At 40.7% G+C, this 27249-nt stretch overlaps 1 protein-coding gene across 1 annotated transcript in view; it reads right to left on the bottom strand.

Moving 5' to 3' along the window:
• LOC117034579 (zinc finger protein 805-like) overlaps positions 1 to 26870 on the bottom strand; it is a 30311-nt gene extending 3441 nt beyond the window's left edge. The window contains exons 1-3 of the mRNA XM_033127695.1: positions 26589 to 26870; positions 25044 to 25170; positions 21212 to 21301 (exon numbers count right to left, since the gene is read on the bottom strand). Coding sequence (XP_032983586.1) covers positions 21212 to 21301; positions 25044 to 25170; positions 26589 to 26807 — 436 coding nt within the window. The 5' untranslated portion in view covers positions 26808 to 26870. The remainder of the gene's footprint in view (positions 1 to 21211; positions 21302 to 25043; positions 25171 to 26588) is intronic.
• Between the last annotated feature and the right edge of the window lie 379 nt (positions 26871 to 27249).

Raw genomic sequence — 27249 nt, 5'->3', positions numbered from 1 at the left:
TCATGCTAAATTTGTAGTGTTAGGAGTTGATTTTAAAGGTCTGGAACAGATTAATTCATTTTGCATTACTTTCTATGGGGAAACCGTGCCTCAGTTTTCGAATGTTTCAGAACTCAAATGGTCTTCCGGAATGGATTATGTACAAAAACCGAGGTACCACTGTATAGACAAAATGGAAATATCAATAAAGAGCTAGGAAACCTAAAAAGAAACCAAAAAGAAATTTCTGAAGCAGAAATGTATAAGTGAAACAAGAAGTTCACTAGAGGGCCACAAAGACAGATTTGAGCATGAAGAACAAAACAGCAAACTTGACAATAGGACAATGGATATTCTCATATCTGAGGAAAAAAGACTGAAGTGAACAGAACCTAAAGACCTGTGATATACCACCAAGTGAATTAATATACTCGTGTGGGAATCCCAGGAGGAGAGAAAAAAGGATCAGAGAGAATATTTGAAGAAATGGCTTGAAAATTTCCCAAACTCCGTTAAAAACATCAATATAAATATTCAAGAACCTCAAAGAACTCCAAGGAAGATGAACTCAAATAGACTCACACTGAGAAGAATTATATCTAACTTTTGAAAGCCAAAGATAGAGTATCTTAATATCAAGCATGAAACATAAAAGGGATCTTCAATAAGAATATCAGCACAGTTATCACCAGACACTTGGGGGGCCAGAAGAGAATGGGCCAATATATTCAAGTGTAAAAGAAAAAAAAACAGTCGTAAAAGAAAAAAAAACAGTCAACCAAGAATCCTATATCTGGCAAAACTGTCCTCAACAGTGAGAGAGAAATTAAGATGTTCCCATATATAAAAGTTGAGGGAGTTTGTTACCACTAGACCTGCCTTGCAAAAAATTCTAAAGAGAATCCTGCAGGACACTAGAAATGAAAGGACACTAGAGAGTAACTCAAAGCCATATGAAGAAATAACAGTCTCGATAAAGGTAAATACATAGGCAATTTTAAAAGCTAGTGTTATTTTAACAATGGTTTATAACTACAGTTTTTGTTTTCTACATGATTTAGGAGATGAATTTTTTAAAATTATTAATCTAAAAGCAAGTATTATCGTAACATTAGTTTATAATGTTTCCTACATAACTTAAGACACTAATGCATTTAAGAGAGCAATTAACTTTAAGTTACTGGGTATACAATATGTAAAGATGAAATTTTGGGATATGAATAACTGAAAGGGGTGCAGACAGTTGTAGAGGAGTTTTTTTTTATGTTATTAAAGTTTAGCTGGTACAAAATCAAATTAATGTTTTAACTTTAAGATGTTAAATGTAATCCCACAAACAAAATACCTATAGCATATCTGCGAAAGGAAATGAGAAAGGAATTTAAACATTTCACTACAAAAAATTAATTAAACACAGAAAACAATAATACAAGAAATGAGGGAGGGAAAAAAGCTATAATGCATGTAGAAAACAAATATCAAAATGACAAAAATCTCTCCGTATCAGTAATTACTCTGTAAATTAAATGTAAATGAAAGACAAGAGATTGACAGAATTGGTAAAACCACATGATCCAACTATATGCTGTTTACAAGAGATTCAATTTAGATCCAAAGACACAAATAGGATGAAAGTAAAGGATGGGCAAGGGTATCTCATGCAACTACTAACCAGAAGAGAGCAGAGGTGGCTATATTAACATCAGGTAAAATTGATTTTTAATAAAAAAAGGTTATGAGACAATAAAGGACATTATATACAGTTATGCATCACTTAACAACGGGGATACACTCTGAGAAATGCGTTATTAGGTGATTTCGTTGTATGAAAGTCATAGAGTGCACTTACTCAAACCTAGATGGTACAGCCTACTACACACCTAGGCTGTATGGTACAACCTGTTGCTCCTAGGATACAAACATATACAGCATGTTGCTGTACTAAATACTGTAGGCAACTGTAATACAATGTTAAGTATTGGTGTATCTAAACATATCTAAACAGAAAGGATACATTAAAAATACAGTATAAAAGGTTATAAAGAATTTATAAACTTATGGGACCACGATCACATATGCAGTCCACTGTTGATCAAAATGTCATTATGTAGTACATGACTATATTAAAAGTATAATACAACAAGATGTAACAATTGTAAACACACAGTTATAGATATAAAAATATATGAAACAAAAAGTGCCAAAATGGGAGGAAGACACAACTCTATAATAATAGATGAAAACTTCAATACCTCATTCTCAATAATAGATAAAACAATCAGAAAAGAAATAGGTAAAGAAATAGAGGACTTAAATAACATAATAAGCCAACTAAAGCTAATAAACATGTAACATTCTACCTAACAGTAATAGCATACACATTCTTCTCAAGGGCACATGGGACATTTTCCAGAATAGACCTTATGTTAGGCCACAAATTTAGTTTCAATAGCTTTAAAAAGATATCATACTAAGTATGATTCATTCCTAATGAAAACAAAACCTTAACATACCAAAACTTACAGCAAGCAGTGGAAGCAGTGGTAAAAGGGAAATTTGTAGCTACACATGTTTACATTAAAAAACAAAAAAAAGGGCCAGCACGGTGGCTCAGGTGGTTGGAGCGCCATGCTACTAACGCTGAGGTTGCTGATTCAGTTCCCACATGGGCCAGTGAGCTGTGCCCTCTACAGCTAAGATTGTGAACAATGGCTCTCTCTGGAGCTGCGCTGTAGTGAGCAGCCAGAGGTCAGTGCGGGCTGCTGTGTGCTGCCGTGGGTTACCGTGTGCTGCCACAAGCGGCTTGTGGCCAGCGTGAGTAGCCAGCAGCCAGTGAGTGGACAGCAGCCAGCGAGAGCTGCTGTGAGTGGCTGACGCTCACAGACACTACCGGTAACAAGAAAACTAGACACTACCAGTACAAAACCATTATCCTTTATGAAAACCAATGCAAAAACCCTCAATAAAATATTAGCAAACTGAGAGAACAAATATAACTAAGAATACAAAGAAGAGGCCACATCAAGACTGGTAGGAGGGGCGGAGACGTGAAACCCACAGAGAGAGGTTGAATGCCAGGAGGGATACCTCGATAGCAGAGGTACCCCCTGAAGAGGGAGAGGACCCCCAGCCCCACACTGGGCTCCCCAGCTAAGGGGTCCTGTGCCAGAAAGAGGAGTTCCCATAACATGTGGCAGTGAAAATCAATGAGGACTCTGTCTGCCCTTCCCGGTGGGATGGAAGCCAGGTGGAACCCAAGACACTCTCTTGTGGAGCCAGCACACGGACTCACTCACTCATGGGCACTCATGATCTCTGCTGGAGAGGTGGCAGCTAGGGAGGCCCAGAGACACGGGGAAGGGCTGAATTGAGTGACATTGGTGCTGGAGCCAAAGGGACAGGAGCCATTGTTGTCCCTGTGTGGATGGAGCCTGACACGTGTGGCTTACAGGATGGCACCATCTTTTGAGGGTTAAGCCCTCCCCCAAAAGGCCAAAACTGGGATGCACTGGTCTGGTGGAATCTGTGCGTGTGCACTGCCTTGTTGACAGCCTGGGTCCCCACCCTCCACACAGCTGGTGCTACGTCGCTCAGGCAACTTGACTGTGGGGCTGCTGGCCCCGCCACACAGGCTACAGATTAAAGTGGGCAGAGGACCTGTGGCAGCCCATGTTTGCTGGAGGGCAGTGATCCAACACCTGCACTGTTGTGTAGACAGGCGGTAGCAGGCCTGAAACAAGCAATGGCTAGTCGTAGTGTTCTTGAGGTATTTTGCAGGGTGGACACAGGCCCAACACTAGTGCAGGAGCCGAGACTGCACTGACTTTATAAAACCACGGACCATGCCCCTTAGCTCCCTGTAATCCTACCCCGCCCACTTAGAGCTGCATTGCCGGGGCACTCTGGGCGCCTGGGTGGCTGGCCCAATCCCACAAGCTGCAGATGTTTTTTACAGCAGTGTACAATCCACAATAGCCCCGGTGGTGGACAGTGACCCAAAACCTGTGCTGCATCCACTCGGGCAACTCTTGGGAATTTGCAAGCTTGAGGTGGTGGCTGACTTCAGTGTTCTGCGCATGCTGTGCAAGGTGGTCACAGGCTGGGCACTGGCATAAGAACTGAATCTGCATTAACTTTGTAAAAACCAGTCATGTCTTGTGACTCCCTTGAACTCCACCCCACCCAGCTAGTGCTGCATCACCACGGGCACTCTCAACACTGGGTCAACCAGCCAGGCACGTGCATCTCAGAAGCCTCTTTAAACAGCTAGGCCTTATGGGCAGCTGGCAGGTGGCGAGAGGCCTAGGGGGCCCTGGGCCTCTTGCTAAGCTGCCTCAGGCCCACAACTGGTGGAACCCAGCCTCAGTTCACAGCAAGGCCAACCCCACATCCCTCCAAGTCCAGCACAGACAGCTTTGAGGCTCCTACCAGAGAGCCATGGGCAGGTAACACTTGAAGCTGAAATTGGCCTGCTATCTGGATACCCGCCCAAAAGACACCAGAAACAAAACACCCAGAGAACAGCTTCAGAACACACCAGAGCACTACCTGGTTAGCACAAGCAGCACACCCAAAAGGGGGGGGGGGTCTCAACAGGCACAAGAGTCTGTAAAGGCAAAGCCTCCTCTGAGGGGTCAGCCCCCACAGAGCAGCTCATACACTGAGGGTAGAGACAATCCTCATGGTTACTCAACCTGGAAGTCAATCCCACCTACTGATGTGCCAAAAGCAATCAAGGTTCAACTACAACAGAACACACACAAGGGACATTCTTGGAACACACGCACAGGAAATCAGGGAGACTGTGCAATCGGACTACCCAGGACACATACTACATAAGTCCACCCCACCAAATGAAAGACATAGGACAACTACCTAATACAGAAGCAAACAGAGCAGCAGCCAGAATGAGGAAACAAAAAAAAACATGTCCCAAATAAAAGAACAGGAGAAACCTCCAGAAATGGAACTAAATGAAATGGAGGCCATCAACCTACCAGAGACAGAGTTTAAAACACTGATTATAAGAATGTTTAAGGAACTTAGTGAGAATTTCAACAAAGAGATAGAAAGCATAAAAGACATAGAAACCATAATAAAGAATACAATAACTGAAATGAAAAATACACTAGAAGGAATCAACACCAGATCAGATGAAGATGAGGACTGAATCAGCGATTTAGGAGAAAAGGTAGCAAAACATACCCAAGTGGAACAGGAAAAAGAAAAAAGAATAAAAAACAATAAAGATAGTTTCAAGGACCTGTGGGACAACATCAAGTGCAAGAACATTTGCATCATAAGAGTACCAGAAGGAGAAGAAAGGGAGCAAGTGATCAAGAACCTATTTGAAGAAATAACTGAGGGGCAACCGAATGGCTCAGTTGGTTAGAGCACGGTATCTCAACAAGGTTGCCGGTTCAATTTCTACATTTGATGGTGGGCTGCACCCCCTGTAACTAAAGACTGAAAACAGCAACTGGACTTGGAGCTGAGCTGTGCTCTCCACAACTAGATTGAAGGACAACGACTTGGAGCTCATGGGCCCTGAAGAACCACACTTCCCCAATAAAAAATTTTTTTAAAGAAGAAAATAATCTTGGTACACTACTATAAACTAGACTTAATTCAGATTTCATCATTAAAAAAGAAATAATAACTAAAAACTTCCACAACCTGTTGAAGGAAATAGAAATACAAGCCCAGGAAACGCAGAGAATCCCAAACAAGAGGAACCCAAACAGGCCCACACCAAGACCTACCATAGTTAAAATGGCACAGGTTAAAGACAATGAGAGAATCCAAAAAGCAGCAAGAGAAAGACAGCTAGCTACTCACAAGGCAGCTCCCATAAGACAATTAGGTGATTTCTCACCAGAAACTTTGCAGGCCAGAAGGGAGTGCCAGGAAACATCCAAAGTAATGAAAAACAAGGGCCTACAACCAAGACTACTCTACACAGTAAGGCTATCATTTAAAATTGAAATAGAGACACAAAAAAAAATCCCAGATAAGAAAGCAAAAGGACTTCATTAACACCAAACCATTATTACAGGAAATAGTCTAAGGACTTATTTAAGCAGAAGATAAAAAATATGAATAATAAAATGGCAGTAACTATGTGCCTATCAATAATCACTTTAAATGTAAATGGATTAAATGCTCCAATAAAAAAACATAGGGTAGCTGAATGCATAAGAAGAAAACAAGACCCATGCATATGCTGTCTACAACATACCCACCTCAGATCAAAAGACACACACAGACTGAAAGTAAAGGGATGGAAAAAGATACTTCACACAAATGGAAATAAGAAAAAAGCTGGGGTAGCAATACTTCTATTGGACAAAAATTGACTTTAAAATGAAGACTATAAGAAGAGACAAAGAAGGAAGGACGTTACATAATAATAAAGGGATCAATCCAACAAGACAAAACCCTAATAAACATCTATGCATCCAACACAGAATCACATAAATATATAAAACATCGACAGACACAAAGGCAGAGATCAATAGTAACACAATTATAGTAGAATGCTTTAACACCCCACAGACTCCAATGAACAGATCCTCCAGACAGAAAATAACATGGAAACAGGGCCTTAATGACACACTAGACCAGATGGATTTAATTGATATTTTTAGAGCATTTCACCCCAAAGCAGCAGAATATGCATTCTTTTCAATCGCACATGAAATATTTTCAAAGACAGACCACATGTTAGGCCACAAAAAAAGTCTCAATAAATTTAAGAAGAATTAAATCATATAAAGTGTCTTCTCTGACCACAGTGGTATGAAACTAGAAATCAATTATAAGAAAAAAAACTGAAAAACACACACAAACACGTGGCAACTCAATAACATGCTACAAAACAATGAGTGGATCAACAATGAGATCAAGGAAGAAATCAGAAGACTCCCTGAAACAAACGAAAAGGAAAACATGACCCAATGACCCAAAATCTATGGAACACAGCAAAACCAGTCCTAAGAGGAAAATTCACAGCAATGTAGACCTACCTAAAGAAACAAGAAAAATCTCAAAGTCAACAATCCATCTTTCCACCTAAGGAAACTGGAAAAAGAACAGCAAAATAAGCCCAAAGGGAGTACAAGGAAGGACATAATAAAGATCAGAGTGGAAATCAGATGGAAATAAACAAAATAGAGACCAAAAAACAAAAAACGAAAAACAAACAAACAAAAAAACAATATAGAAGATCAATGAAACCAAGAGCTGGTTTTTGAAAAGATAAACAAAACTGACAAACCTTTAACCAGATTCATCAAGAAAAAAAGAGACAGCACCCAAATCAAGAAAATCAGAAATGAAAGAGGAGAACTGACAACCAACACCACAGAAATACAAAAAAATTTAAGAACATACTATAAGCAACGATACACCAACAAATTAAGACAATCTAAGAGAAATGGATAAATTCCCAGAAGCATACGATCTTCAAAGACTCAATCAAGAAGAAACAGAAAATCTGAACTGACCAATTACTACCAATGAAATTGAATCAACAAGCTCCCAAAAAACAAAAGTCCTGGACCAGAAGGCTTTACAGATGAATTTTACCAAACATTCAAAAAAGAATTAACAACTATTCTCCTCAAACTATTCCAATAAATCAAATAGGAGAGAACGCTCCCAAGCTCATTTTACGAGGTCACCATTACCATGATCCAAAAACCAAACAAAGACATTACAAAACAGAAAACTACTGGCCATAATCCCTAATGAACATAGATGCAAAAATCCTCAAGAAAATAGTAGCAAAACTGGGCTGGCCGGTGGCTCAGTTGGTTGGAGCGCCGAGCTCCTAATGCTGAGGTCTTCGGTTCAGTTCCCACATGGGCCAGTGAGCTGTGCCCTCTATAGCTAAGATTGTGAACAACAGCTCTCCCTGGAGCTGGGCTGCGCAGCCGGAGGTCAGCGTGAGCTGCTGTGGGCTGCTGTGTGCTGCCAAGGGCTGCTGTGTGCTGCCATGGGCTACCGTGTGCTGCCATGAGCAGCCGATGGCCAGCACAAGTGGCCGGCAGCCATCGTGAGTGGCTGACAGCCGGCGAGAGCTGCCGTGAGCTGCCGTGAGCAGCCGACTGACAACAGGCGACCGACTGCCTGAGCTGTGGGGGAGGGGGAGCGGAAGACTCATAATACCAGCATGGGCCAGGGAGCTGTGTCCTACACAAGTAGACTGAGAACAATAGCTTGAACCAGAGTGGGGAGATGGGGGGGGAAGCAGAAGAAGGAAAAAAAACAAACATATATATATGTATATATATATTAGCATAACTAATTTAGCAATACATTAAAAATACATACCCTATGATCAAGTGGGACTCATTCCTGATATGCAAGTTTCATTCAATATGTGCAAATCAATTAACGTGATATACCACATAAACAAAATGAAAAATAAAAATCATTTGGTCATATTAGTAAATGCAGAAAATGCATTTGACAAAATCCAGCATCCATGATGATATTCCCAGCAAAGTGGGAATACAGGGAACATATCTCAACATAATAAAGGCCATATATGACAAACCCACAGCTAATATAACACTCAATGGGGAAAAGCTACAACCATTAAGATCAGGAACAAAACAAGGATCCCCATTTTCACCACTTTTATTCCGCTTAGTACTGGAAATTCTAGCCACAGCAATCAGACAAGAAAAAGAAATAAATGGCATCCAAATTGGAAAGGACAAAGTAAAATTTTCCTTATTTACAGATGACATGATACTATATAGAGACAACTCCAAAGATTCCATCAAAAAACTATTAGAACTGATAAATGAATTTAATAAAGTGGCAGGATACAAAATTAATATTCAGAAATCGGTTACATTTTTATACACCAATAATGAAGTATCAAAAAAAGAAATTAAGAAAACAATCCCATTTAAAATTGCATAAAAAAAAAAAATACGGCTGTGACCACTGCCACCACGACAGCCAGCGCAGTGGGGTGGAGGTGGCACTGCCCCTTCCGACCTAAATAATGTCTGAAAACTCCAGTGACAGTGAATCATCTTGTGGTTTGACTGTCATCAATCATGAGGGGTCTGATAAAGAGATGGTAAATTCTGAACATGGTACAGCCAATGACAGCTGTGAGCTCACCCCAGAGTATTCATCTTTAGAGCAAGAGGAGTTACATGTACTGCAGGTAGAGCAAGGAGAGAGAAGCGAAAATGGTACAATGTTAGTGGGAGAAACTGTTTATCCAGCTTTGGAGGAAACGAAGTCAGCACTTGAGGGAGAGGAAAAGTCACCTGAAGACAATGTCTATTTTGGAACTGTTAGTGATGATTCTGATACTGTTACCCTTGACCCACCTAGTTAGAAGAAACTGGAAATCAAGAAGAAGCTATAATTGTTAAAGAAGCACAGAGTCCAGAAGACTTTCACACGGGCTCTTCCTCTATCAGCCAGTATACATTCTGTCAGCCAGAAACTGGTAAGAACTACCAAAGAATACACTAACAAGAGATTTAAAGACTCCTTATATATATACTTACATAGTGGCTTGTTTTCTAACTCTAACTCAAGTTTTTATTATATTTGGATAAAACTGAAGAAATTTTTTTGTAAAATCTGTTATACTTAGTGTTTTCCTAGACTCTAGGGCCTAGAGCACAGTTAGTCCTTTGTTATAACAATAAATACCATCTCTTTATCATTGTCTTATTAAAAGATTAAAAAAAAAAAGCTTCAAGGAGGTTTGTTAATGTCTCAAACATTCCAAACAAAATACACTTGAAATTTTTGAATCTTTTAGAGTGGGAGATTGATTTATTATGCCTAAAGGCAGGAGAATGTTAAGATTTTTACCTACAATAGTATAAATTTTATATTGTAGAAATAGTGAAAGAAAACTGATTGAAGTCTTTCAGATTTATTCAATCTAAATAGTTATTCAGCAAACATTTACTGAGTGCTACCAAGTGCCAAACAGGGTTCAAGGAACTGGGAGTACAGCAGCATCCCAAAGCCCTGACCTTTGGATCATTCATTTCAGACTGAGTTATGAAAATTGCCTACTGTAAGTCACATTCTGTTCAGACAGAATCCATTGGAGGTTAAAATGTCAGTTACTGAACTAATTCCCTTCTCAAATTCTTTGGCTCAGTTTTAGGGACATATATAACATCTTTCAACATGAAAGAAATATATTTAGACACAAGTTACCAGAAAATATAACAAATAAGCCTGTAATTAACCCAAAGTTATAACTTAAGTGTAAATTATGGGAGAGGCACTTTGGAACACTGCTAGTGATTCCAAGAATTTCCTAATTTGATGCAAAAACAGGAACAGGTTATATCTGTTTCAGATTATTTCCCTAAATTTTACCATTCTTGAATATTTACATTTGCCAGAATCAGATAATGGAATTTCTCTTACTGCAGTTTAATAAAATGTCAAGTAGAGATTTATAGCTATCTCATTTAATGATGAGTTATTTTCAGTTAGCATGTCAGTAGTTCACCTATAAACAAGAGCTTGAAAATACTTTATTCAAATTGTTAATTACTCATCTGGAATTCTTAATGATCACAGAGAAACTTCAGCCTTGGCCAGAATAGTATATGTAGTACATTTATTAACGAGGGCTAATGTAATTGATTTTAGAATCCTTATTTGGTCATTGAACTTTATTTTTTTAAATCTAGGATTTCTGCTGTTCAAGTACTCCTTGTTTCTTTCTTTTCCTTCTTTTTTTAAAGATTGTGCTGGTTAGAGAATATCAGTAGGCCAGAAAAGGTAGTGAAGTGAAGCAGGAGTATTGCAGAAAGGTCCAAGCGACATTTAAGAAATTGACAGTACACATACTGTTAATATTTTTGAGAAACTTGGATACTTCTGAGCACATTATTCTGATTTTTACCTCCTTTCTGAATTTATACTGGGGAATTTTACAGATTCAGTTAACAGAAATATTTTATTAGGTATATTTTTGTCCATTGCTATCCCTCCCAAATAAATTAATTATTTCAATAAAGAAAATGTGAAAAAACAATAAAAAAATTACGTTTTGGACTATGTTGAAAAAAATTATATATAAATCAGTTCCCTAGAGTTTTTTTTCTTTCCCTTACCCCAATTTTTCTTGGTTTGTTAATTTCCTGCTACCCACTGCTTATTTCGTTTGTTCCTAGCTAGCCCTTTCTTCTGCATCTCTATAGGATTTTAATTTCAATTTTTTCTTCTCAATTAGATTATTGTGACAGTAATCTTTTGTTGATTTAAGAATACTCCCCACTCCCTTCATATGAACCTCTCCTCCCTGAAGAAAATAAAGTTGGTAGTTGTAGAAAAGTTTGTATTGTATATATAGGTTTGAAAAAGGCATGATTGTTAGATTTTGATGGAGCACAAATAACAATGTTAAGTGATCATTAAGTATTTTCAATTCTTTTTCCTTTTTATGCTTTATAATAAAGCTTTATAACATCTTTTTTAAAAAATTAAAAATAAATAAATAAAATAAAATACATAGGAATAAATTTAACCAAGGAAATAAAAGACCAGTACTCAGTAAATTATAAGACAGTGCAAAGAGAAATTAAGAAGATACAAACAAATGGAAACATATACCATGCTCATGGATAGGAAGAATTAATGTAGTTAAAATATCCGTACTACCCAAAGCAATATAGTCAACGCAATCCCTATCAAAATACCAATGGTATTTTTCGCAGAACTAAAACAAATAACACTAAAATTTATATGGAACTTTACAAGACCCCAAATAGCCACAGCAATCCTCAGAAATAACAAGAAAGTGGGAGGTAGCATGCTAACTGATATCAAATTATACTACAAAGCTATAGTTATCAAAATGGCATGGTATTGGCATAAAAACAGACACATAGATCAGTGGAACAGAATACAGAGCCCAGAAATAAATCCATGCCTATATGGTCATTTAATCACAAAGGAAGCAAGAATTTACATTGGGGTAAAGACAGTCTATTTAATAAATGATGCTGGGAAAACTGGACACATACGAGCAAAAAAATGAAACTAGACCACCTTCTTAAGCCATTTACAAGAATAAACTCAAATGGATTAAACACTTAAATGTAAAACCTGAAACCATAAAAGTCCTAGAAGAAAATAAAGGAAGTGAATCCTCAGACATTACCCTTAGTAATATTTTTACTAATATATCCTCCAAGGCAAGTGAAACAAAAGATAAAATAAACAAACGGACTACATCAAACCAAAAAGTTTTCTCACAGCAAAGGAAAGGAAAGGAAACAAAGGAAACCATCGACAAGCAAAGGAAACCATCACAGCAAAGGAAACCAATCACAGCAAAGGAAACCATTGACAAAACAGACATCCTACTGAATGGGAGGATATCTGCCAATGATACATCTGATAAGGGATTCATTAAAAAAAAAATACTCCTACAACCCAACATCAAAAAAACCAACAGCCCAATTAAAAAATGGGCAGAGAACATGAAGAGACATTTCTCCAAAGAGGACGTACATATGGCCAAGAGATGTATGAAAAGATGCTCAATGTCACTAATCATCAGAGAAATGCAAATGAAAACCACACTGAGATACCACCTCACTCCTGTCAGAATGTCTATCATCAATAAATCAACAAACAAGTGTTGGCGAGGATATGGAGAAAAGTGACCCCTCTTGCACTGTTGGTGGGATTCCAAGTTGGTGCAGCCACTATGGAAAACAGTATGGAGGTTCCTCAAAAAATTGAAAATAGAACTACCTTATGACCTAGCAATTCCACTCCTCGGTGTTTATACAAAGAAATCCAAAACACCAATTCAAAAAAATATATGCACCCCTATGTTTACTGGAGAGCTATTCACAATCCCCAAAACATAGAAACAACTGAAATGCCCAACAATAGACAATTGGGTAAAGAAATTGTCATATATTTATACAATGGAGAATTACTCTGCCATTAAAAGGAATGAAATCTCTGACTCTGGGTGGTGAACACACAATGGAATTTACAGATGATGTAATACATAATTGTACACCTGAAATCTATGTAACTTTACTAACCATTGTCACCCCAATAAACTTTTTTTAATTAAAGTTTATTGGGGTGACAATGGTTAGTAAAGTTACATCCCAATAAACTTTAATTGAAAAAAAAAGGAGACGTCATCAAAATGGCAGCGTGAGGTGAGCCTCTGTAAAGCTCCCCTGGAATTTACAACTAATCGAACAACAATAACTCCACAAAGAACTCCCTCCCTGCACAGCAGACAGGCAAGACAAAGAGGCCCACTACTGAATTCATCTAAAGGTGGGCGAATCGTGCGACCGGTGGCGGAGGCAAGGTAGAAGTGCAGACACGGAGCCGCGCAGGCGCAGGACGCAGACCTAGCTCAGTGCTCCGAGCTCGCTGCATTCCGGAACTACCGCAGCTGCGGGAGAGGGAAGAACTAGGACTGCTAGGGCTCCGCTTATGGCCCACAGGGCTGAGGGGGCAGCATACAACCCGACTGAACCCAACGCTCAAGGCAGAGACCTCGGAGAAAAGACTGAGGGAAGAAGGCTGAAAACGGTGGTTTAAGCCCTCACTGCTGAGCAGAGAACGGAAGCCGTAGGCACTGAGACTTGCCACCCCCTCCCAACCCTCCCAGAGCTCACCCCGCCCCCACCTGCCCGGTGCTAGAAGCAGAACACTACCAGTGTCAGATCAAAAGAACAGAATATTTGCTGTTCTGAGGACTGTGGACCGCAGACACAGATTCACAGCCCAACTAGTTCTGGCAAAGGGGAGGGAACTGTGGAAGCAGGACCGGCTGTGGTGGTGGTTGCCGCCATTGCTCTGGGCCACCTCTCACAACTCACCCCACCCCTAGTCCCACCTATCTGGGCAGATCCCTGCAGGAGTAAACAGAACTGCTGAAACATACGGACTCTGAATCTGGAGCAGGAAGAGCTTTGGAACTTCAAATGCTCTCCATATACCCACACGGACACTGCACCCTGTGACCCAAGCAAACTATTAACAGAGGAGAAGCCCGTCTCCCAGGGAATCCACCCATTGTGTGAGAAGCTAGAATAGTGCAGAGACAACATAGCACTACCGTGTGAGAGAGAGAGAAAAAAAAAGGCTGCAGTTGAATAAAAAATTCTACCAACAAGTACTGCAAAACAAAAGAAACACCTCTTCCTATCAACCTGTTGCAGAAGCCACTCCTGTAGATGTCTAGGAAAAGAAATAATAAATCAGTAATTGCCATAAATAACCAAGGCAACAAGACAGCTCAAAAAGAAAGTGAAAACTCTCCAGAAACGGAACTTAAAGATATGGAAATATGTGACTTAAATGACAGAAAATTCAAGATTGCAGTTCTGAAAAAACTCAACGAGATGCAAGAAAACACAGAAAGGTAGTTTAATGAACTCAGAAACACAATCAAAGAACATGAGCATTTTACGAAAGAGATTGAAATTTTAAAAAAGAACCAAATAGAATTTCTGGAGATTAAGAACTCAATAGAAGAAATTAAGAATGAAATAACCAGCTTAGGCACTAGAGTTGAGCAAATGGAGGAAAGAATCAGTGACATTGAAGATAGAAACCGGGAAATTACACACATGGAAGAAGAAAGAGACTTGAGACTTAAATGAAATGAAAGAACTCTACAAGAACTTTCTGACTCAGAAAGAGCAATATAAGAATAATGGGCATACCAGAAGGAGAAGAAAGAGAGAAGGGAACAGAGAATATATTCAAACAAATTGTTGATGAGAACTTCCCAAACTTGTGGACAGAAATGGATCCTCGAATCCAAGAAGCAAATAGAACACCTAATTACCTCAATCCCAACAGTCCTTCTCCAAGGCACATTGTATTGAAGCTGTCAAAAATCAACGACAAAGAAAGAATCCTTGAGGCAGCTAGGGAAAAGAAGACAACGGTAACCTACAAGGAAAGCCCATTAGATTATCATCAGATTTTTCAGCGGAAACTCTACAAGCCAGGAGGGAGTGGAACCAAATATTCAAACTATTGAAAGAGAGAAATTACGAGCCAAGAATAATATATTCAGCAAAGATATCCTTTAGATATGAAGAAGGAATAAAGACCTTTCCAGACATACAGAAGCTGAAGGAATTTTCTAATACACGACCAACACTACAAGAAATACTAAAGGAGGCTATTTGACCACCATCAACAATTTGTGGCAAGTAAAACATAAAAAGGGGGAGAGTAAAGGCCTGAATCGAAATATGGGAATGGAGAAAGTAAGCGTGCTGAAGAAAATGGAATACTCTAAATATCAAACTTTCTTTTACTTAAACTTAAGGGTAACCACTCAAAAAAAATCCAGAACTGAAATATATACTGTAATAAAAGAAAAACAGAGGGAAACATCATAGAATACCACCATACAGAAATAATAGACAACAACAAAAAGGCAAAGAAACAATGGAGACACAGCCTTACCAGAAAACTAAAGATAGAATGACAGGAAATCTTCACATATCAATAATCACCCTAAATGTAAATGGACTGAACTCATCAATAAAAAGGCACAGAGAAGCAGATTGGATCAAAAAACTAAACCCAACCATATGCTGTCTCCAAGAGACACATCTCAGCTACAAGGACAAGCATAGACTCAAAGTGAAAGGGTGGAAATTGACACTCCAAGCAAATGGTACCCAGAGAAAATCAGGTGTAGCCATAATGATATCAGATGAAACAGACTTCAGGGTGAAAAAGATAACAAGAGACAAAGATGGACATTTCATAATGGTAAACGGGACTATACAATAGGAAGACATAACAGTTACCAATATTTATGCCCCCAATCGAGGAACACCGAAATATACCAAGCTAAATAACGAAATAGCAGCCCTAAATGACACATTAGATGAAATGGACATAATTGACATATATAGAGCACTTCATCCTAAAACATCAGACTATACGTTCTTTTCCTGTGTACATGGAACATTCTCAAGGATAGACCATATATTGGGACATAAAATCAGCCTCAGCAAATTAGGAAGATTGAAATCATACCAAGCATATTCTCTGATCATAAGGCTTTGAAATTGGATATCAACTGCAAAAAGAAAGCAGGAAAAAACACAAATACATGGAGATTAAACAACATACTTTTAAAGAACGACTGGGTCAAAGAAGAAATCAGAGGAGAGATCAAAAGATACATAGAAACAAATGACAATGAAAATACATCCTACCAAAATTTTTGGGATGCAGCGAAAGCAGTTTTAAGAGGGAAATTTATATCATTACAGGCCTATCTCAAGAAACAAGAAAAATCCCAAATAAATAACCTCACGTTACACCTCAAAGAACTAGAAAAAGAAGAACAAGTGAAACCCAAGGTCAGCAGAAGAAAGGAAATAACAAAAATCAGAGCAGAACTAGATGAAATAGAGAAGAAAAAGACAATAGAAAAAATTAATGTGACAAAGAGCTGGTTCTTGGAAAAGATTAACAAAATTGACAAACCCTTGGCTAGACTCACTAAGATAAAGAGAAGACACTAATTAACAAAATCAGAAATGAAAAAGGGGAAGTTATCATGGACACCACAGAAATACAAAGGATCATCCAAAACTACTATGAAGGACTATATGCCACCAAATTCAATAACCTAGAAGAAATGGACAAGTTCTTAGAAACATATAGCCTTCCAAGGCTGAACCATGAAGAACTGGAAAATCTAAACAGACCGATCACCAGTAACGAAATAGAATCAGTCATTCAAAACCTTCCCAAAAGCAAAAGTCCGGGACCAGATGGCTTCACTAGTGAATTCTACCAAACCTTCAGAGAGGATCTAATACCAATCCTGCTCAAAGTCTTCCAAAAAATTGAAGAAGAGACAGTACTCCCTAACTCATTTTATGAGGCCAACATTACCCTGATACCAAAACCTGGTAAGGACAGCACAAAAAAAGAAAACTACAGACCAATATCTTTAATGAATACAGATGCAAAAATCCTAAACAAAATTCTAGCAAATCGAACACAACAATACATTAAAAAGATTATTCATCACGACCAAGTGGGGTTCATCCCTGGGGCACAAGGATGGTTCAACATTCACAAATCCATCAATGTGATATATCACATAAACAAAATAAAGGACAAAAATCATATGATTATATCAATTGATGCAGATAAAGCATTTAACAAGATACAACATCATTTATGATTAAAACACTTAATAAAATAGGTATAGAAGGAAAATACCTTAACATAATAAAGGCCACATATGACAAGCCCTCAGCTAATCTCATAATTAATGGTGAAAAACTGAAGCCCTTTGCTCTACGTTCAGAAACACGACAGGGCTGTCCCCTATCACCTCTGCTTTTCAACATCGTGTTGGAAGTCCTTGCCAGAGCAATCAGGCAAAGAGAAAGAAATAAAAGGCATCCAAATTGGAAATGAAGAAGTTAAATTATCACTCTTTGCAGATGACATGATGCTATAGATAGAAAACCCTAAAGACTCCACCAAAAAGCTATTAGAAACAATCAACGAATACAGTAAAGTTGCTGGCTACTAAATAAACGTACAAAAGTCCATTGCATTCCTATATACTAACAATGAAATCTCAGAAAAAGAAATACAAAAAACAATTCCTTTTGCAATTGCAGCAAAAAGAATAAAATACCTAGGAATAAACTTAACCAAGGATGTGAAGGACCTATATGCTGAAAACTATAAGACTTTTGTTTTTTATAAGACATTTTTGAAAGAAATTGAAGAAGACATAAAGAAATGGAAAGACATTCCGTGCTCATGGATTGGAAGAATCAACATAGTTAAAATGGCCATATTACGCAAAGCAATATACAGATTTAATTCAATCCCCATCAAAATCCCAGTGACATTTTTTAAAGAAATAGAACAAAAAATCATCAGATTTGTTCGGAACCACAAAAGACCCCGAATAGCCAAAGCAATCTTAAGCAAAAAGAACAATACTGGAGGTATCACACTCCCTGACTTTAGCTTGTACTACAGGGCTACAATAATCAACACAGCATGGTATTGGCAGAAAAACAGACACATAGACCAATGGAATAGAATTGAGAACCCAGAAATAAAACCATATAAATATGGACAGATAATTTTTGACAAAGAACCTAAAAACATACAATGGAGGAAAGACAGCCTCTTCAATAAATGGTGCTGGGAGAATTGGATAGCCACGTGCAAAAGAATGAAACTGGACTGCTATCTGTCACCATGTACCAAAATTAATTCAAAATGGATCAAAGACTTAAGCATAAGACCTGAAACAATAAACTGCATAGAAGAAAACATAGGTACTAAACTTATGGACCTTGGGTTCAAAGAGCATTTTATGAATTTGACTCCAAAGGCAATGGAAGTAAAAGCTAAAATAAACGAATGGGACTATATCAAACTTAAAAGCTCCTGCACAGCAAAAGAAACCATCAACCAAATAAAGAGGCAACCAACTGAATGGGAGAAGATTTTTCAAACAGTGCCTCTGATAAGGGGCTAATATCCAAAATATACAAGGAATTCATGCAACTCAACAACAAAACAACAACCAACCTAATTGAAAAATGGGCAGAGGACCTGAAGAGACATTTCTCCAAAGAGGACATACAAGTGGCAAATAGATATATGAAAAAATGCTCAACATCACTAATCATCAGAGAAATGCAAATAAAAACCACAATGAGATATGACCTCACCCCAGTCAGAATGGCTATCATCAACAAGACAAATAGTAACAAGTGTTGGAGAGGCTGTTGAGAAAAAGGAACCCTCATACACTGTTGGTAGGAATGCAGACTGGTGCAGCCGCTATGGAAGGCAGTGTGGAGGTTCCTCAAAAAATTACCAATAGAATTACCATATGAACCAGCAATCCCTCTCTTGGGTATCTACCCAAAAAATTTGAAAACATTTATACATAAAGACACGTGTGCTCCAATGTTCACTGCAGTTTTGTTTACGGTGGGCAAGACATGGAAACCAAAATGTCCTTCGATAGATGAATGGATAAAGAAGTTGTGGTATATATACACAATGGAATACTATTCGGCGGTAAGAAAAGATGATACAGGAACATTTGTGACAACATGGATGGATCCTGAGAGTACGATGCTAAGCGAAATAAGTCAGACAGAAAAAGCAGAGAACCATATGATTTCACTGATATGTGGTATATAAACCAAAAACAACAAAAGAACAAGACAAACAAATGAGAAACAAAAACTCATAGACACAGACAATAGTTTAGTGGTTACCAGAAGGTAAGGGGGGTGGGGGGTAGGAGCTGAGGGTAAGGGGGATCAAATATATGGTGATGGAAGGAGAACTGACTCTGGGTGGTGAACACACAATGGAATTTATAGATGATGTAATACAGAATTGTACACCTGAAATCTATGTAATTTTACTAACAATTGTCACCCCAATAAATTTTTTTAAAAAAGGAATGATATCTTACCATTTGCAACAACATTGATGGATCTGCCGCGTTTCCCCAAAAATAAGACCTAGCCAGCCAATCAGCTCTAATGTGTCTTTTGGAGCAAAAATTAATACAAGACCCGGTCTTATATTACAGTAAAATAAGACCGGGTCTTGTATTAATTTTTGCTCCAAGATGTATTAGAGGTGATTGTCCGGCTAGGTCTTATTTTCAGGGAAACACAGACTGACAAAGATAAACACCATGTGATCTCACTTATATGTGCAATCTAAAGAACAGAATAAAGCAAACAAAACAGAAACAGACTCATAGATTCAGAGAAAAAAACTGATGGTTGCTAGATGGGAGGGGTGTTGGGGGATGGGGGAGAGGGTGAAGGGATTAGAAAGTACAAACTGGTAGTCCCAAAATCGTCATGGGAATGTACAATACAGTATGGGGAATATAATCAATATTGTTGTAAAGATTGTGTAGGGTGTAAGAAGGGTACTGGATGTATCGGGGTGGATTACTTCATAGATAGTGTAGATGCCTGACCACTGCACTCTACACCTGAAGCTGATATAGAATATTGAATGTCAACATAATTACATACAAATACATATATATGTATATATATGGTCACAGGATGTAAAGCACACAATAGGAAATATGGTATTGTAACAGGCTACGTATGATGTCAGAGGGGTAGTTGACTTGGGGTGGTTATCACTTTGTGAGGGGTGTAAATTTCTAATCATTATGCTGTTTGTACACCTGAAACTAATAAAATAAAATATAATTAAAAAAAAAAATTATCAAAGTGAATCCAGCAGAATATGAAAAGGATAATATACCATTACCAATTGGGGTTTATTCCTGTAATGCAAAGAAGGTTTAACATAAAAACTGATCAATGTGATACACATTAATAGAATGAAGAAAAATGCCAACATGACCTTCTCAGTTGATGCGATAAACAGTACCAACAATTTACTTTTCATGAACCACTTCCTATGGCTCAGACACAGTGCTAAGCAGTTTTATGCATAAATGCTTGATGTGCTTACAGCCCCAAAGAACCCTATAACACAGAAACCCTGATTACCAGCATCTTCCAGGAACACACTGAGTGTAGCAGACAACACTCACCAAACCCTGCGCTCCTCACACTGGACACACAGCTTCACCACACTTCCACACACCCAAGTGTGCCTGAATGCCTAGTTCTCGTCAGGGGGATGTGAGGGGAACCCGATGTTTGTGGGAGTAGGTGTGACATTCCCCCTTCCTCTCTCCATTCTCCTCTGCCAGCTGCAGGATGTCAGGACACATGAAAGCCACACGTTGATGACAGAAAAGACCTGGGTCCCCGAATAACTGTGTGGTACACAGCTCCCCGCTGACTCACATGGACCCACCCCAGGGGGAGTGAGGGAAACAGTTTCCATATGCTGAGCACTGAGATTCTGGAGTTGTCTGATCTGGTAGCTACTTTTAGCTTATACGAACACACAGCGAGATCCTGTAACTTCGCTGTGACCACAGAGCTGGGAGTCGGCAAGTCAGGCTTTGAGCCTAAGACAGATCTTAGCTCACACACCTCTGTCCTCCATGAGGTCAGAGGGCCCACGGATCAAAGGGCTCCATGGCTTCCAAACCACCAGACAGGCCACAAGAAGCTTCCCCAGGGATCCATGACAGTGGTCTCCTCGAGGTCTCAAGCCTGTAGGGTCTCCCACTTGCCCACATCTTGGCTCCTACCTGGACAGGTGCTTTGCGAGAGGTCTTTCTTCACTGTCCATAGCTCCTGCTCCAGCTGGCAGATCAGCTCAGGTCTGGGAACAGGACACCCTGTTCATGGAGAAAGAGCACATAAGGATTTCTGTGAAAAGAAATAAAACCTGTCAGTTTAGTCTGGGAGTTCAGGATGTGGACAAAACCTCAGAATGGAGCTGCTCCCATCCACGCAAAATGCTGGAAACCAAAGATATGCCATACTGACATGGAGTTCTCATTCCTAATACTAAACCAAAAACTAACATATAGAGAGTACAATCATATTCCGAGCAACTTTAATGAATTATGTCATTTCAAAATTGAAATAAATTTATGGAGTAATTTAAGCAATTGACATATTTAAAATATTGACTCTTTTCGTTCAAAACAAGGTATGTGTCTTCATTGATCTAGGTATTTTTTTAGACCCTAATCTAAATTTTATATCATTCTTCCTACAGACCACAGACAACATGAAGATTACGTATCTCAGGATTTCCTCATAACATCCCAGCAAGTACGTACTGTGATCAACACCATTTTATCACTGAAGAAACCAAGGCTCAAGCAGGTAACATGACTTGCCAAAGAGCACGGAAGTGGTGAGTGGTGGAGCCAATAGGCAAGCCAGGTCTAGCCATCTCTGCTCTCTGTGCTATAACCACCAAGCTACACAACTCAGCTCCAGAAGGTGCCGAGTCCAGACACAAGGACCAAAAGAATCTGATGAGAGTAACAGTAGTCGTGGCGGTAGCGGGGTTTTCAGTTGCTAACCTGCACACAACGGGGTCACACAAGGTGTTCTGAGCCCTCTGCGTAAGTTACCTATTTACTCTTGCCACAGTCCTGGAAAGCAGATATCATTATCACCCCGTTTTACCAATGAGCACAGGAAGGCACAGACAGGTTCAGTAACTTGCCCAGGGCCACAGTTTTTTAAAGAGCAGAGCTGGAGTGAACACCAGGGGTCTGGCTCCAGACCCTTGTCTCCTAAACACTCCATTACTGAGGAAACAGTGAACACCACTATGTGGGGCCAGCAGCCTGAGACCAAGTGCAGGATGGTGGGGAGGCAGGGACATGAGCACGAAGATTCATCCTCAGAGAACGGGCCAGGGGAGGGGCAGACTCAGTGACTCTAGACTTCAGCATTTCATAACTACTAAAAAATAATAAAGCTGAGAATGCTACGTAGTGATATGGTCACATAAGGACATTTACAGGAACATCAAATATTATCTGGGCTGGCCCGGTGGCTCAGGTGGTTAGAGCTCCAGGCTCCTAACTCGGAAGGGTGCCGGTTCAATTCCCACATGGGCCAGTGGGCTCTCAACCACAAGGCTGCCGGTTCAACTCCTCGAGTCCCGCAAGGGATGGTGAGCTCCGCCCCCTGCAACAAAGATTGAAAACGGCACCTTGAGCTGAGGTGCCTCCTGGATGGCTCAGTTGGTTGGAGCGCATCCTCTCAACCACAAGGTTGACGGTTCGACTCCTGCAAGGGATGGTGGGCTGCACCCCCTGCAACTAGCAACGGCAACTGGACCTGTAGCTGAGCTGCACTCTCCACAACTAAGATTGAAAGGACAACAACTTGACTTGGAAAAAAAGGCCTGGAAGTACATACTGTTCCCCAATAAAGTCCTGTTCCCGTTCCCCAATAAAATCTTAAAAAAAAAAAAAAAAACTAAATATATATATATGTATATACACACACACACACATATATATATATTATCTACTGTCTTCAACATTTCATTAAAAAAGGATTACTACAAAAAAATAGAGAGAGGACAGCTTCATGAAATGAAGTGAATATTCTATACTGGGTAAGTTAAGTTGGCAGTGGCCAAGTTTTCCTGACTTTGCAGCGGCCTGGCATGCCATGAAATTAAATGGGTGGAGAGCGAACAGTGCCTGGAACAGGCTTAACATGCCGCCAGTGCTCCACGGACCACAAGCTGTGACTATTAATCACTTTTCTTAAGGGACCCAATTTTCATTTTTCTTAGATTGCTTCTAAAAGTGAATCCTGGGAGCAGCCAGTTAGCTCAGTTGGTTAGAACGCAGTGCTCTTAACAACAAGGTTGCAGATTCGATCCCCACATGGGCCACTGTGAGCTGCACCCTCTACAACTACATTGAAACAATTACTTGACTTGGAGCTGATGGGTCCTGGAAAACCATACTTAAAGTTTAAAAAAAAAACTTAATTAATTTAAATAAATAAATAAATAAAAGGGAATCCTGGGAGGTGGCTGGTTAGTTCAGTTGGTTAGAGTATGTTGCTGGTAACACCAAAGTTGCCGGTTCGATCCCCGCATGGGCCACTGTGAGCTGTGCCCTTCTTAAAAAAATAAAAAATAAAAATAAAATAAAATAAAATAAAAATGGAATCCTGTATTGTTCTAATAAATGGGAAACACTTTCCTTGACACACAAAGAGGTATGTGCATGGGCGCTAGCAAGAAACCCAGCATGACGGGCGGCGTGAGCTCTAGGAAAGCATGGAAAGGGGGTGAAGAATCAGCAGGGCCAGATGGGGCACCTTTTATTTTAAAACTTTTTAAATATTTAATCTATCAAACTTTTCTAATTGTGTTTTATCTCTTCTGATCGACATAGGACATGATTCCAGTTCTGCAAAAATAGGCATGCCTTACCCTGGATTTTCAGCCTTCCATTCCTTCAAGCTGAGTAGTCTGCAGTGACCATCTTTAAGCAGACAAAACACCTAAGCTGGTGTTTTTCGACCTCGGCACTCCAGACACTACGCTGCACAATCCTTTGGCAGGGGAGCGGGGCGGGGGTGGGGGAGGCTGTCCTGTCCATTGCTGGATTTAATGGCACCTCTGGACCTACTCACTAGATGCCATTATCACCCACCCCAGGGCGGAGCAAGGAAAAGTGACTGCATGCATTGCCAAATGTCGCCTGGGGGATAAAACTGCCACTCTTAACTGTTTACTCTTGTGCTAGGAGAGGACTTTGGCCCTGGATTTAGGAAACGAGCCGATCATGGAGGCACACGAGAATAAAGACGGCCCATAGCCAAGACCATGTTGTTCGGAATAATACCCGGTAGCAACGAGGGCAAAGGCCTCCTGGGGGGATGGCTGCCTGCTCACCCTCTTCTTGGACAACATCCCATCACTCACCGCCCTGACAACTGGCCTGTAGGGGACGCTTGAGCTGAGCAGGCTGGCTCAGTCAGATTCCTCTCTGGAATGTGAAATAAGAACCACAGACAGGCCAGTCTGTGCTGGGCACTGGGGTGAGAGATCCCGGGAAATATGGGTTCGGGTGGCCATTCCTGCCTCAGGGAGCCCAGCAGCAAAGTAAGAAAAAGAAACAATATAAACGTGCAAAGAAATAGAGACAAGGAATCTGGGCCACAGAGAGCTGAGACCGAGGTGGCCAGTCCCATCACAAACTTGCTGAGTAAAAGCCATTGTGTATAGAGTGACACGAGAAGACCCAGAGAGAAGCCAGGAGAGGAGACCCAGGAGCCAAGACGTAGTCCTGGTGGTCCCCAGTTCCCATACCAGTCTCTCATTGGGCCCGACTGGACATCCTGCCTTTGGGTTCTACAGAACACCCCCATTTCCTTCCACCACTTTCTAGGTGCCAGAGGGAAATTGTTTCTTGCTCAAGAGAGACCAGGAGACCAGGCAGGAAGAAATGAGTTTAGAAAATGACTGAACCTGGTGATAGGAGGGAGAGAGGGCTCCTGGGGCCTTCTTGACCAGCCAAGATAGAGCCAGAAGGTAGAATGAAGGAGGTGGCAGGTGTCCCCCATGGCAGAGTGGGGAGGACTTACCCAGAGACACGAGAAGCCCACAGTTTTCCAGCATCACCTCCTGGTACAGGGTCTTCTGGGCCGGGTCCAGGTGCCCCCACTCCTCCTGGGTGAAAGTCACCGCCACATCATCAAAGGTCACAGACACCTGGAATGTGAAATAGAGGTAACAGAGTTGGCCTCCTGGATACTGCATGCAATCAGAGCTCACTCTGCATCATGGCCCTAGCTATCAAGGCCCTAGCTATCAAGGCCCTAATCATCGAACACCTCCTGAGGGACGAGCTCCACGCTGGGCTCACGAGCAAGGTAGACAATGCTTTGGACATAACAGCGTAAAAGAGAAGCCTCCTATGTACAAGACATTGTAAAATGACAAAAGACAATGACATGTGGACTGGAAGATGCAGACAGTAAAGTCTCTAGGACCTCAGAGGACTGAGGGAATAATTATAATACCAATAACGGTAACAAGAGCAGGACCTGCGCCTCACTGGTCCTGCTAGGTGCCTTCCCCATGTTGAGGGCTTCACATTATGTCTTAAAGTGACAACAAGTCCCCAGTTCATAAGTCATCGTGTTCACCACTGTTTCCTGACTAAAAACATGGAGTTGGCCCTGGTAATTACTCCCACCACCATATTCTATACATTCTCAATGTGAACTGTCCAGCAGATGCAGGAGCACGTCCCTGTGATGACCAGACTCACTCATTAAATATAAATAATTCAGCCACTCCACTCTCGGATGCACAGCCCCAGCCCTGCAGAGCTATCATTTAAATGTTATGAGACATTAGCTCATGGTTTTTCACCCACACCTTCAGTGTTCACATCTCTGCTTTCTAGCTTCATCCTCTCTATCAGTTCTCTTAATGTTTCAATTAAACACTTTTCAATTCCTAATAAATTAACAGGAACCATGCAATATTACTCATTTCAGGCGCTGGATAAACTCACATTACTGTGGATAACAGATAAGGATAGAAAAATCAACTAGAGCCTCAACACTTACTACCAGATGATACATGTTTCAATGATGAAAACTCTGACATACAATCATAGCATACTATATAATTGGTTAGGGTTACACATATGTCTTTCTGTGGTTATGTCTTTCTGTGGTCTTAAGTTGGAAGTGTGGAAACAATGAGAGAATGAGTTGGTTATTAATCAAGTCCTGTCCATTTCTGGCCGACAGTTATAGAAGTCGTTGTTCAGCTTCGTGGACTGTCTGTCACTAAAGATAGTAATCTGACGTCTGGTTAGTTGATTTAGAGCAGGCTGACTTCCTGAGTCGTTTTTTGTAGGTAAGCGGTTGTACTGCCTGGCAGGTTGCTGCAGGTTGTGGGTCAAACTTCTATTTTTCTATCTGATCTGTCTACTGTACATTTGCATATTCGGTCTCTCATGTTCTAAGGCTGGAGATAAGTGACAAGCCAGCTCCACTTGTAAATAAACGACAAGGACAAAGAGGAATTCTATGGCTAACTTGTCCTCCACTCTGCGCAGGAGCCCTCTCCGAACCAGCAGAGAAGCAGCAATGCCAAAAACAATGTCCACTCACCTGTGCTGGGTCTATCCACGCCGCCGCCATCACGGGACCCTGTGGACAGAGGGGGGCCCAGAGAGGCGGTGACAGAGGCGGGTCCCGCGGACTCAGCCGACCGCCATCCCTTCCCTGCCCTCGGGGTGACCTCGACTGACTGTCGCACTCCACGCTGACAAGGAGGCTCACGGCTCGTTCGAAAGGGCGGAGGTGACTCTTAGCCTCCTTTCTGCTCATTTTCGAAGAGCCGTACCAGCAGCGACCACAGAACAGCAATCCCCTCCCGACAACTAGCGTGGACGGAACCGTCGCATGCAAATGACGTCTATCACAGAGAAGCCGGAAATCCCGTCCCTCTCAGCCGGCCGCCGCAGGAAACGCCCCTGTCCTGGTCCGTCATTGGTCCAGCGCCCGCCGCACACGTACAGTGCACGGCCTTCTGGATAATATAGTTTTTGTCTTCAAACAACCAGCAATGAGAGAGTTCAGGAGCGATTGGTCCTTGGTGTGAAAGACTTACCAGGCCCAGAGCTACGGGTCAGACCCGCCTCGTCACATGTCTTCACACAACACGGGACAACCAAGGAGAAAGGGCGAGACCGTCCATTCTCCGCCCGGGGAAATTGAGGTTCAGGAGGCAGGGACATTCATCCCGGGTCATGGCAAGTGCAAAGGTGCG

The sequence above is a fragment of the Rhinolophus ferrumequinum genome, chromosome 15 (assembly GCF_004115265.2).
Source record: "Rhinolophus ferrumequinum isolate MPI-CBG mRhiFer1 chromosome 15, mRhiFer1_v1.p, whole genome shotgun sequence".
NCBI classification, from domain to species: domain Eukaryota; kingdom Metazoa; phylum Chordata; class Mammalia; order Chiroptera; family Rhinolophidae; genus Rhinolophus; species Rhinolophus ferrumequinum.
This window is presented reverse-complemented; position numbering and strand designations above follow the sequence as displayed.